The sequence below is a fragment of the Lissotriton vulgaris genome, chromosome 4_1 (assembly GCF_964263255.1).
Source record: "Lissotriton vulgaris chromosome 4_1, aLisVul1.2, whole genome shotgun sequence".
NCBI classification, from domain to species: domain Eukaryota; kingdom Metazoa; phylum Chordata; class Amphibia; order Caudata; family Salamandridae; genus Lissotriton; species Lissotriton vulgaris.
The window spans coordinates 1185603119-1185615963 of record NC_141691.1 but is presented as its reverse complement, the minus strand read 5'-3'; the positions used below and the strand labels follow the sequence as shown (position 1 = coordinate 1185615963).

The 12845-nt window shown below is 45.6% G+C and overlaps 1 protein-coding gene across 1 annotated transcript in view; it reads left to right on the top strand.

Annotated features, from left to right (window-relative positions):
* CDH12 (cadherin 12) overlaps positions 1-12845 on the top strand; it is a 1369316-nt gene that overhangs the window by 846827 nt on the left and 509644 nt on the right. The window contains exon 4 of the mRNA XM_086965412.1: positions 11589-11708. Coding sequence (XP_086821538.1) covers positions 11589-11708 — 120 coding nt within the window. The remainder of the gene's footprint in view (positions 1-11588; positions 11709-12845) is intronic.

Genomic DNA, 12845 nt, shown 5'->3' with positions numbered 1-12845 from the left:
GATACAGCTGTGTTATTTTGTTGTTGCATGCATGAGTCATAAAACATGCACCTGGTGCGGTGCCATTTTGTTTTTGATCTAAAATGGGTTGGTAAATCAAAAAAAAATTACAATAAATTCGCACAGGCATTCTTTTCTTTCTAAAGCTAAAATTGAACGAAAATTGACACAACCAATAGGTCTCCCCTTAATGAACTTATAAGTGTTTTGCCATGCAGCACATTATCCTGGGTAGTTCAATTAGAGCTTAATTCCTGAATATGCGTAAGGCTATATCAAGCCCAAATGATATCCACTTAAAAAAATGCACACAAAATAAAAAGTCTATGCCAAATTGGAGGCACATGACGTTTGAAGCAAAGTAAACATGTGGTATTTGTTTGCTTAGAAGAGCGAAAGAAACCCATTCCCATGAACAGTGTAAATGCACATGGCAGTTTTGTATGGTAGATCATTTTAGTGTTTAGTCTATTTCTAATCAATCCCATGGTCAGACAAAGTGCCAAGTGAGTAGATATGGCAGGAATAGAATTCAGGACACCAGTTGACACAATCAACGGCCTTACCACTATATCACACCTTCTTGCATTGTGAAGTAGGGCTTCACCAATGTGTGAAAACAGTGTCAGCGTCATAGACACTGTTGGGGTGTGCGAGATGTGCCTGCATTCTTGGACAGAAGGCATAAATTGTGGCTGAGCCAACACTGTGTCTACATCCAGGGAGCACACAAGGGAGCAGACACTGTGCCTGCACACTACAAAAGGTGGCACACAAAGTGCAAGGAAGGGAGAGAGGCTGGCATGAAAAGTGCCAGCACACTGCAAATTGTATTGCATGCCACAGAAATTAGCTGAAGGTGGGTGTTAGCAGAAACTGTGCCAGTATACTGCAACAAGTGACAAATGCGGTTTACTGCGACACATATGTAAAGATACAAAGAATGTGTGTGAAGTTATAAGACCCCAGTGTCCTCCATCCCATAACTCACCTGAACCACTGCAGCAAAACATTTCCATGTCAAGGGGTGCACACAGATGGAAGATGAGGGCTGCCCCACTGGGTGGATTCACAAAACATCCATCTGCCGGATAGCCCCCTTCTTCAAGAGTGTCAGACACAGGAGGGAGGTAGGGCCGGGTCCCTGAAACAAACCTGGTGCATGGAGAAGGCCGAGCGCTAGAATAGCACGTGCCGCCCTTATGGCGGTCGAGCCTGTCCCCGGGGGAAAGGAGGAGGTGGGAGCACTCCCACCACCCCATAAGCATCCAGTAGGTGGGTTACTGTGGGGCATGAACCGGAAGCACTTTAGTGTTTCCGGTTCACACAGACACCCAGACACCCAGCAGCGGGGTCCGACCAGTTTCGACTGGCCCATGTCCCCCTTTTAAAAGGGGGGTGGGGAGCAGAACAGTCTCTTGTTCTGAAGCTCCCCACGGGCACAGCCCCTGGGCCACCAGCGGCCAGTTATTTCTTTTCCTTTGTTTCCACTGCAGGCGTGAGGTCCTTGGTCGGATGTGGACTCTGAGGCCAAGTTTTACGCTGCACGAGTCGTGAACGGCATGGTGATCGGGGACCCGTTTTCCTGCCTGGGAGAAGCTCCTGACCACGGGAAGGATCGCGGTGAAGGGGGGCATCCCTGCACGCATCGTCATCTTGGATGGCCCAGATAAGCGGGGAGCAAGCTGCTATGTGGATGGGGAAGGCGCTCAGTGTCAGCGCGGTTGCTTGAGCGAATGTGTGGGTTTTTGGGTGAACGGAGGCTGTACATGGTGGCGGCTGGGATAGGCCTTGCCCAATACTGTTTTGCAGATGATGTGCAATTTTTTGAGACGGGGAATCCTGGGAACAGTTTATCGAGACCTCAGATGTAGCATTTCACTGTGCCCAATTGAAGGGCAGGTTCGGCTTTCGTATTACTTTGACTTCTTGAGTTTCAGTCTTTTTCCATTATGCAGTTAAGTTTGTTTGCTATTAGAAAGCCCAACTAGTGCAGTCAAATTAACTTAAGCATTTTACCTAATTGTTTGGTTGTTTGTTATTAGAAAGCCCAACTAGTGCCCTCAAATGATCTTAAGCATTTTACCTAATTGCCGTGGAAATTCCTCTAATACGTACTTGGGTGCAGCAGTTTGAATAAAAAGGGTAGGATTACTTACGAGGGCTATGAATGTGGACCGGTAAAATATTGATGAACGATTTGAAGAGGGAGGATTAAAGCAAGAATATTCAGTCTTTGTGGGATAGTATGCTCATTGGCGGACCTGGGAGCGAGAAAGCAGGTTCCAGAAGTCTGTGGCGGGTGTGGGGAGAATGCCAGTGAATGCCGAGTTCACCGTTAGAATAATTATAAGAAGACAATGAAACTAATGTAGGAATAATGAGGGGAAGTGCCAAGCATCAGAGTAGCCCGCTATCGTTGCTGGACGCCGAAGCCCTGATAGGGGCTGGCATGGCCGGGCTCCCCAACAGTGTTTTCAGTCTGCAAGGGGGCGAAGCAAGTTAAACGCTCGCTGCTGAAATCTTCAGTGAGCTTAAGTTGCGATTTTGCGCCTCAAAAGGCCAAATCAACTTTTCTTCATCTCAAGATTCCTTAAATGGTACCAAAAAACTGGAAAATAGGAACATCTGCATTTAAATCGCGAATGTCCTCACTACGAGTGGCCGGGTGTTTGAGGCGTTAATAATTGTATTCGTAAAGTACAAATGTCAAGGTATTTTTAATTTCAATGTCAAAAGTAACTAGTTACGAGTTTTACCAAGAAAAGGTAGCAAAACATACTATGGGGATCCGGTGCGCACCAAAAATACGCATGTGCGGGTTATTATCTGTAATGTTTTCCTTTTAAATTCTAGTGGCTTGACCTGCTGACATAGTTACGAGGAAATAATTTTATCCTGGTGGCGAGTATGTAACAGCGCAAAAAGAAGGGGGAAAACTCATAATCCTGGCGTGTGCGAGAGCAGGATTGACCCCATCTGTAGTTAGTATCCACCCTTAGTAAGTGCCTAGGAATGCCCTAATGTTGCTGTTCTGTGCCTAACGACATTGTTCAGATCGCGTGTTACCGTGGGGATAGTGAAGGGGATGGGGCAATCAGCTTCTTCGCCACAAAACGTCCGAACAGCTGGACGCTGCAGTCTTCATGTCATTTGCGTTTGTAATTGCTGGAGTCCGTATGTAGCACGACTACCCAGATGGCTTCTTGGCGCCATACGCAAGTGGTTTAAAACTAAAAAGGGATAATATGCAGTGGTTTATGGTTAGAAAATGGGGGTATACGTGGCAATTTCGGTTCCCTAATTGACAGACATGTCTAACCTGTCCTTCAGCAGAAGTGTAAGTTACAGCGAGATCGCTCAGTTCACAACTCTGCGCCGTACCACCCAGTACGTTCCATTCTGTGGGACGCATTTTATCCTGGCCAACCGTCACTAGAGAGTAATGTTGGCTGATCAGCTTTGAGCCTATTAAAGTATTAGCTTAAACAAAACGATTTTACTTTTCGACCAAACGGTCTCTTGCGAGGACTATTTCTAGCTAGGGTTGCAATAATCAATGTAGATATTTATTTTAAAGAATTCTCTTGCCTAGGGCACCTGAACATTTGTGTTATGTATTTCAGAAATTTGTCACGAGGCAGAATCTCGCAATAGCGCAAGGGGCGTGCCCTACCTCACGGTGATATAATGGCGGGGCCAAAATGCCACACCGACCAGGAGTATGGTCAAGTGGACTGGAATGCACAAGTTATTCCATGCCACAGGTGCACAAAGCGATATTACTTCAAGGGCCACACAACTTGCGGGCGCCTTTTCAAAATTCCAATATGGACTGCTAGTGTTTGTAAACCACCTCATTTTGGGGTGCTGTTCCCCGTCAGTGGACTTTGTAGTTTCCTTATTCTTATTCGGGTTGTACCACCAAGCTCTACCATATACTGCTGAGAGTATGTGGCTACCACTTTCTTTATCCGGCCAGTTATTGAAGTGTGTATGCATTAGGGCTGCCTCGTGCTGCTTGGTCAGCTAGCGCGAATTGATGAAGTAAAGCGTTCATATTTTGTTAAACCTAATGGGTTGGTTATGAAATAAACACCTACTGTCACGGTGGGAAGATGTGCCAGCAAAGCACGCTGAGACATAATAAAAGTAGGCTTGAGTATTGAAAGCATGGGATATACATGATTATCAGTCCTCCATGTAGCCAGTGATGCTGTAACAACAGGAGTAGATTTGGTATACATTTTGGAACTCCCTCTTTGGCCCCGGAAAACCGGGTGTGAACCCCAGCTACTCCAAAAAGTGCAGATCACTTGCCCGCCTCATACCAGCTAAGATCCAGGATCATTTAAGTTCTGCGTAAATTCCCTGTGCACTTTACAATAATGGGGGCAGATGTCACAACATCTGCCACAAAAACACAACCTCACCTAATAGGGGGACACTCAAAGGGGGCTCTGAGTTCATACACAAGTGGTCAGTTGGTGCTACAGTCAGGCGATGGCAGCCCAGCAACAGAGGTAGTTGCAGCTGCAGGTTCACCAGCATCCATCATAGTAATTATGTGATACACTTAGACCACTTAGAAGTGATCTGCAGGAGTTGAGCATTAACACATAGTTAGCAGGGTTCTACAACAGGGAGTTTCTGTGTCCATTCAGAGGTATGTGGCTGAATTCTGATTTTCTGTTACAAAATTATGTGTAGGTATGCATTGATATGGTATCTCAATAGCAGGAGCATAGCCACAAAAGGCAGCGACAGGCCGCACAATGGGAGGATATTCTGGAGAACGTGTGTTAATTATTGCAAAAGTGGCTTAACAGACCTTTTCACATGGCAGTCTATTGCAGAAAAATAATGCTGTGTTCACATTGGACTCATCAACAGGCGCTCTCACTTAAAGTAATATGCAATGTTCCTTATGTATCGGAAATGAGGCTATGCTAAACAGTCAAAATTGATAGTCCGATTTCAATGTTCCTCTGGTAAAAGCAACAGGTGCTACGCTGGGCACGTTTAATTGATAACATTATTTTACATGTTCCACACTTAAGGGAAATGGCGCTAGGCGCTCTCAGTAAAAAGCACATAAAGCGGTCAGAATTCAAAGTCTGAGTTTGGTGTCCCTCAGGAGAATGAGTTCAGTGTCCTTCAAGAGAATGCAACTGGTGCTATGCTAGGTGCTCATAATTGGTTATGATTATCAACGTTCCTCACCCAGTGCAAATGGCGCTATGCTAGGCGCCCTCATTGAAAGTCGCATGCATTGTTCCTTATGTAAGGAAATGAAGGCTATGCTAAAACGGTCAGAAGTGAAAGTCTGATGTCAATGTAAAGTTTTAAAAGCCCAGTTTCGGGTCATCCAGCAAAGTATATATACGGTATTATTACCCGTTATGCTTGTAGTTCCACAAACAATGCCTTGGGAGTGTGAACACATCCCCGCTTGTTACAACATGCGGGTGCTATTACAATTATGAAGTAGGGCTCTGTTATCAAAATAGCCACAGGCATGCTGGGGCGGTTACAAATATGAATTAGGGGTCTGTTGCAAATACAATCTATGCACCCATCACAGGTACACTTATACATTGGAAGCTAGTTATGTCACACAGTACCTATGCACCCTTATGCGCATGCACTTCTGAGTTACGTATTATTTCACACAGTATTACAGCCCCTGCGTAGGCATTGGGATGTCCATGTTGTATCACACGGTACCTGTGCCCCCTTTTTGTGCTTGTACAGTTAAGCTTTAAATGCCTGTGGTCCGTCACCTCCCTTGGTACTCGTACACGTGTACTATTAAAGTATTGTGTCACACAGCGCCCGGTGCCCGAACATTTATACAGTGGATGTACGTGTTTGTGTCACAGTGCATATACTTGGGCACATTCCAGCATTAGATGCCTAGGTCATAGCATTCAATACCTAAGTACCCTGGTTTGTACACCTTTGTTCGCACCTGAATCGTAGGTGGTGGAGCACAGTAGCATACCGATACAGGCTGGGCTGGGGGTGTGGGCGGAACAAGAGGGGTGCAGTCTCATAAGGTAGGCAATAGGCCTGGCATGCAAACCGCACCCCTCATCCAAAGGCTAGGAGCACTAACCATCTGTGCTGTATCTGCCATGTGCGGCTGCACATGCTGTAGCCCATTGGTTTCTGTTTCACGTGAATTGCAAGCTTCTTGACCCTGTGACTCAGGGAGAAGTTTGCAGCAGTACACTGTTACATAGTATCATGTACAGTAGTGTAAGTTTTTAGCCTGTCAGTAGGGCAATACACTGACGGGTGTGCTATTTTTCTTGTTCGCTTGCAGTTTCCTCAAGGCCATGGGGCGTAATTTGGAAACAAGAGCATAGTTTCGTAAGCATACACCTAGGGGGTAACGACCCGGTTTGCCTGGGGCGAAGGGTTGTTGAGTCCAGGGGCAGGCGGATTACAGGGCATGACCTTCCTAGTGGGCTGAGGGGGGAGGACAGATAGTCGGGCAACTATGCTGTCCTGTGGCGGTAAGGTCATTATTGGTAAGCATAGTCTTCGGTCCTTAGCGGTCAGAAACATGTAACTCCAGGGGCAGTAACAGCCGGTAGGTAGGCTGTCAGGGTGCTGGGGCCGGGCAGTCATTCTTCCCAGTGGGCCTGTGGCCACCCCGCATGCGCATGCGCATCAGGGCGCAAGTACATGCAACTACCTTTTGGATCCTTAAAAATCCTTTTTTGATAATTTAAACAATGCTATAATGAGGAGCTGGGATATCCTTTGGTTTGGGAGTAGTGGAGAGCAGTCAACGCCAGAGTGGGCAGCAGCCATGGAGGGGGTGAAGGAGTGGGAGTGCACCAAAAAGGTTTTGAAGAGCATGTGCTATAAATAAAGATACTGACTGATAGAGAGAGGTGTGAGTGAGGCAAGGGTGCAATACCAGTGGAGTTACACAAAATGATGGGCCCCACTGCAGAATTTGTTGAGATTTCCATATCTCACAGATACTCATTGACCTTGGGCTGAATGGGGTCCCCTGAACGACGTCCCTCTACCCCACCGTCACACCACAGCTGCAGCAGCATATATTACGCCCCTGTGCAAATTTATAAATAAGCAGAGCCAAGGCACAGAAGCATCAGTCTGCTAAATAATTAAAAACCTCCCTTCGTTTATGGGGCTGACCAGGCAAATATTTTTGACTAGCAAGACCATAAAAAAAAGTAAAAATGTAAAGTTTGCTGAAAGGTGCTGCATTCATTAAAAATAAATACCAGCACACATCAAATTGTTCTACAGATTAGGTAAGCATCTGGGAGCATGGAGGAGGTAAGAGAAGCCCACTAGGGGGCGGATGGAAAACACATGCACACTCATTGACTGCTGAAGACAAAAGAAAAAAGGTAGTTCCTTAAAAGTGAGCATTGGAAGGACACAAGTAAAGAGGTTATCCTCAAGAGGAGGGACGGCACAGATGAAAAAGACAAGTCATCTTATAGGAAGCAAACAAATGCGTGTGGCAGTTAAGCCAAGCAATGGTAGGCAGCAAGATCCTATATGTTAAGCCTACAGCATGTCTTTTGTAATCCAGCCCGTGCACTGTTTGGTGGGTTTACCTAAAAAGGCAGACAAGAAAGGATACTGGTTTGGTTCCTGCGATTTTCCATCCATGATTGCAAAAGCGAATAGTGTAGTCGTTGTCCCTGGCGTAAATAAAATGTAATACACATAATCTGCACCTGCCCAGTATCAGTAAATCAAAGTAAATTCTGTCTACGTTTAATTTTTCATGAACTAGGGGACTGGAGCAGCAGAGGCACAGTTCATCTATGCTTAACTGCTTTCATATTCAACTGTGGGCTTCCTTTGCAAAAGTATCTGTCCAAATGAGGACACATTTTAAAAACTGGCTTAGAAGAGAGGTGCAATTATAACAAATTCTAATATGTGGTGCATGTTAAAATTCCTGCAGGAAAGCACAAACCAAAAAAGGGTTATGGCTTTGGTTGTTTCTTTTTGTTTCTGACTTTAAAGTTTAGTTTCTCTTTCTCCAAGAAGAAACGGATTCAGATGGTGGTGAACATTCAAAGAAAGTGTTTTAACCACAGTTACTGAACAGTAAAGTTCATATTTTGCCTCTTTTTTCAATGTAGCCCCTTTGTTGGGGTTCTTTAACTTTGTGTGATAGGAAAGGAAAGAAAGGGATGTTATTATCCTGTTCCACGTTCTACTGGTTTAATCTCCAGATATTAAAGAGAATCTTCCCATACATGGACTACGAATCCAAGTTGCAATGTCCACGTCCTTAGTTGCCCTATACCTTACCTATATCAGTTGCCATGGTTGGTGCTTCCTTCCAGAAGGCGGGAAATGCAGTGGTTGAAGGGCCCCACTGAGAAGCAGCACATAGTTATTATAAAAGTAAGAAATGCCTTTTATGTGTAGGATAAACACCCCAAAATGCAAATTTATATTTGTGATTGAAGTGCTAAACAGTTTCACTGTATTCTATCCAATTGTAATATGTCCACTGTAGTGCGACTAAAAATTTGCCACATTTCATCTGAATAGAACAGTTTTTCCATATGGAGTACCTAATACAATATTGCAAAAAGGCAGGGCCATTAGTAGCATTTGTTCCATATTTTTTTTTAAGTATGGAAAAATGATGAAATAGCCAGAGGAAACTATGTTTCCTTCTGCCATGTTTTAATCTGACCACAACGGCTAAAACCTGCTGGAGAAACATGATGCCTATTATTAAATTTACAAGGGTAATAAGGCACACTTCTCAGTAACCCCCAGAAAGGTTTTTAATTCTCATTACCAGGTAATTCATGACCAGCTAGGTCAACCCAACTTTAATACAACTACGATAGTTCTCTTTGACAAGAAAATCAAAATGTCCCCCCATCTATCTGACAAATTAACCTCTACTCTTAGCTCGCTCTTTGCTTCCACAGCAAGATAAGCACCATAACAACATACTAGAAACTGCCTTGACCATCATCTCCACAGAAACTGCTGCTACCATGTGGCCCATCCAATTGTTGGACCCATGCCACACTTCACCTTCTACAAAGGTTTTGAACCCATCTGCACTACCCTCACCCTGATCCTCAATGACTCACTTACCCCTGCTACCTTCTTGGATGAATGGAAACACACCATCATACTGGTGCTACTGAAAAAATCTACAGCAGATCCAACTTCACCAGCAAACTACAGCCCCATCTCCTTGCTTTCCTACCCAGTGAAATTCTTGATTAAACTCATAAACAATAGACAAGCAAAAACCACCTTCTGGTAGTATCCCAATCAGGAGTCAGGCCCAACCACATCACCAAGACTACCCTCATCAGCGCTGCCAATGACATCTGTCTCATCTTGGACCAAGGCAACAGCACGGCATCCATTCTCCTTAACCTCTTCGTGGCTTCCAACACCGTCTTGCACCTGATCCTTATCCAGTGCCTCCATAAGACAGGGATTTGCAGAACAGCTCATAAATGGATCAGCTTTCTCCTCACAGGCCACACACATAAGGTCAGCTTAGCTCCCTACACCTCCGAACCCTCCAGTATGATCTGTGGCATCCCTCAGGGATCACTCCTTAACCCCATACTCTTCAATGGTCTCAACATAATCTCATATGTCAACAACACACAACTCATCCTTTCCCTCTCCAAGGACACCGCCAACACCCAAACACATTTCATCGACTGTATGTGAAAAGTCACCCTTTGTTTGAACTCCAACTGCCTGAAGTATAACTCAAACAAAAACGAGGTGATGCCTTTGGGAAGCGACACCACACTAAAGTTCTCAGCCTAGTAGGCCTCAGAACTGGGATTAACACCCACCACGTCCAGCCAAACCAGGAATCTGGAAATTGTGATCGACTACCAAATTCTGATGTCCAGCCAGGGCAATGTGATCAACTCTTCCTGCTTCCACGCTATCAAGATCCTCAGAAAGATCTTTAGATGCCTTCTCTGAACAGTTGTCAAACTGCCACCCAACCACCAGCAAGCTAGACTACGGGAACACACTCTATGTCAGACTCTCGGCTCAAATCACCAAGAGTCTCCAGATTATCCAGAATGCAGTGGCCATACTCACACTCAACCTCCTACCCTGCAGCCACTTATCCACTCACCTTAAGGACCTCCTCTGGCTTCCCATTCACAAGCCTGCCCCATTCGAAGAACTTACACATGCGTGGCACTGCACAACCTAGACCCACCTTCCTGAACAACTGCATCAGCTTTCACACTCCCACCAGACAGCTTTGAACCAGACATAGGACACGCCTATATTTTTATGTGTGGAGTCTCACCCACAAGTGCAGAGTCCAGTCGCTGCCGGCATGGCTCACAGTTGGGCGGGTGCGAGGTCGAGCAGGGGGGATGGGCGAATGGTCGCGTGGGAAGGGGTAGTCATGCAGGGAGGGGGTAAATAATAAATAAAATAAAAAATCTTAGCTTATAGGGTCCAGCGTCTTCACTGCTGGGTCTGCACCTACTTTCCTGCCTCCGCAAGAACAGCAAGCAGGCATCCTTCCTCCCCTCCCCTAAGCCAATCACAATGCTGCAATGGAAGCGTTGTGATTGGTTGGAATGCCAACCACACAGACGTCTATGGGGAGACCATTTTCTCTATGTAGACTGCATGCAGCCTACATGGAGAAAAGGGAGAGTGCGAATGACAGGATTGGCCAAACAGTCAGGGCCCTCAGCATTAGTCTAGCCACTCCTCCCCTGCTCTCAAGCAAACCTGCCCACCCACCCGCCCCCAACCAAGTCCGTAAATACCCCCAAAAAAGTTTAACTTACATAAAAATGTAGTTTTACCTTTGTAAATGAGGCCCTACAAGTATATGTAACATAACATACTTCTCAATGCTACCTCATATTCAAACTATAATTTAATTGATTTGTATGTGCCTTAATTAATTTGTATGTGCTTTGGCATCTCCTGTCGCTGCTTCTTCGCAACAATTTCCATTTTCAACTGATACACCTCTTCCTTTCTTGTGTAGCTCTCTGAAGAAGCGCGGGCACATAGATCTGCCTGATACATTTGAAAGGTTGTCACCGAGTCACCTTCGTGCATAAAATGTGCTAGGAGACAGTGTATGGTGTGGGGTGTGCTGCTTCCTCGGCTCTGAAGGATGGGCTGGCTGGCAGTGCTGCTATAGGTTCGCATGAGGTGGCATTTATATTTATGCATACAGTGTTGCAGTTCAGTGTAATCTTAGAGCCCGGGTGACTGGGCAGAACAATTCGTGAACTTGAAAGCCTTAAAGCCCCTACGGATGGCGGCGCCGGCACATGAATCTTCTAAATGGCCTGTGTGAGTACATGTGCTAATTCAAGCAATACCCGCGATTGGAAGTGTTCATTAATCAACAGACAAAGTGTCAGGCAGGCAGCATTAAAAAGACAGACTGCAGGGAAGCCGGCCACAGAGCGTCATCCTTGAAGCAGCCATTTGAATTATGTTGATATGTTTTGCAGCCCAGCATATTGCCAGAAATGTGTTTGATGCACTGTGTGCAAATAAAATCTGAAGCGCGCATCTATCTCTCTCCCTAGGTGCTTACGTGCTCCAGGTCAGAGCCACCGACGCCGATGACCCCACGTACGGAAGCAGCGCCAGAGTGGTTTACAGTATTCTAGAGGGACAGCCATATTTTTCCATTGATCCGAAAACAGGTGAGCATTGTGAAGTGGGATTTCAATAATGATTATTGTTCTCTATTGTGCGAAAGGCACGCAGGACGTCAGGCGGGCAACTAGAGCCACATTTTGGGTGGGGGGGCTAAAAAATATTTCGGGGGGGCTAATTCTTCCAACCATATAGACAGTGTGGCTGTAAGAAGGGGTGAACACAGAACAAAAGCCTCATTTAGAAGTGAATGGTATTTTAAAGACCTGTTGAGTACTCGGGTGCGGCTGCAATTAGATGCACGCCAGCCCGGAAGCTGTCTCCGCCCGGGCTGATACAGACAATGGGGGGGCTGAAGCCCCACGAGCCCAATGGGTGTTGCGCGCCTGCAGAATGCCCTCCCTCTGTTTAGACATGAAAAATAATCACACAAAATGGCGTGCATGTAATGTGGTTGAAACACGTGTTGTAGACTTCTGTTCCGGGTAGTAATATGTGGTTGCATGTTTTATGGAAAAGGAGACCACGCCTTGGTTCAGTAGACTTAAAAGTGAAGGTGGAACATAGTCTTACAGACATTTGTTTCAACTACTTACTGCTAAGAAGCACGTTAACTTTTGAAGCACATTAACTTTCCCTTCTGTTTCCTGCCCTCTCCAAAAAATCACATGGAACTACACAGCACTTTTCTTCTTTCTTCAAACACTGCCCTCAGATTGAATACTCATCATAGCATCATGGCTGCCAGTCCCATGACACCAAAAGAACAAACAATACTGGTTTACTCTACTCCCTCCATCTGGGTCTCTGGTGGATCTCCAAACCTCAGGGCACATGCCTGTCTTTTCCAGCAAACACCTCAGTCTTACACCATGACCCACCATCCTGTAAGCAAGCCTTAACTCCCACACAGTGTGCAGAGTCCAGATTGGCACACACCTCCTTTCCCTGCCACCAGAGACTCTACCGACGTGTTAGAGGTCAACAGATGCCAGCAACAGCTGGCTGTCAACCTTTAATCCCCATAGGAAACTCTCCACCTGACTCACAAGTCGCTCTTCTTTCCCGCTTTCAAAGTACTTGGGCACACATAACGCAGGATCAGTTGTTAAACACATCTCTGGCTTTGATGAAGCAAATCATGGCATGTCCTGCTTATGTTTGGAATTATGGAAGACTAACGA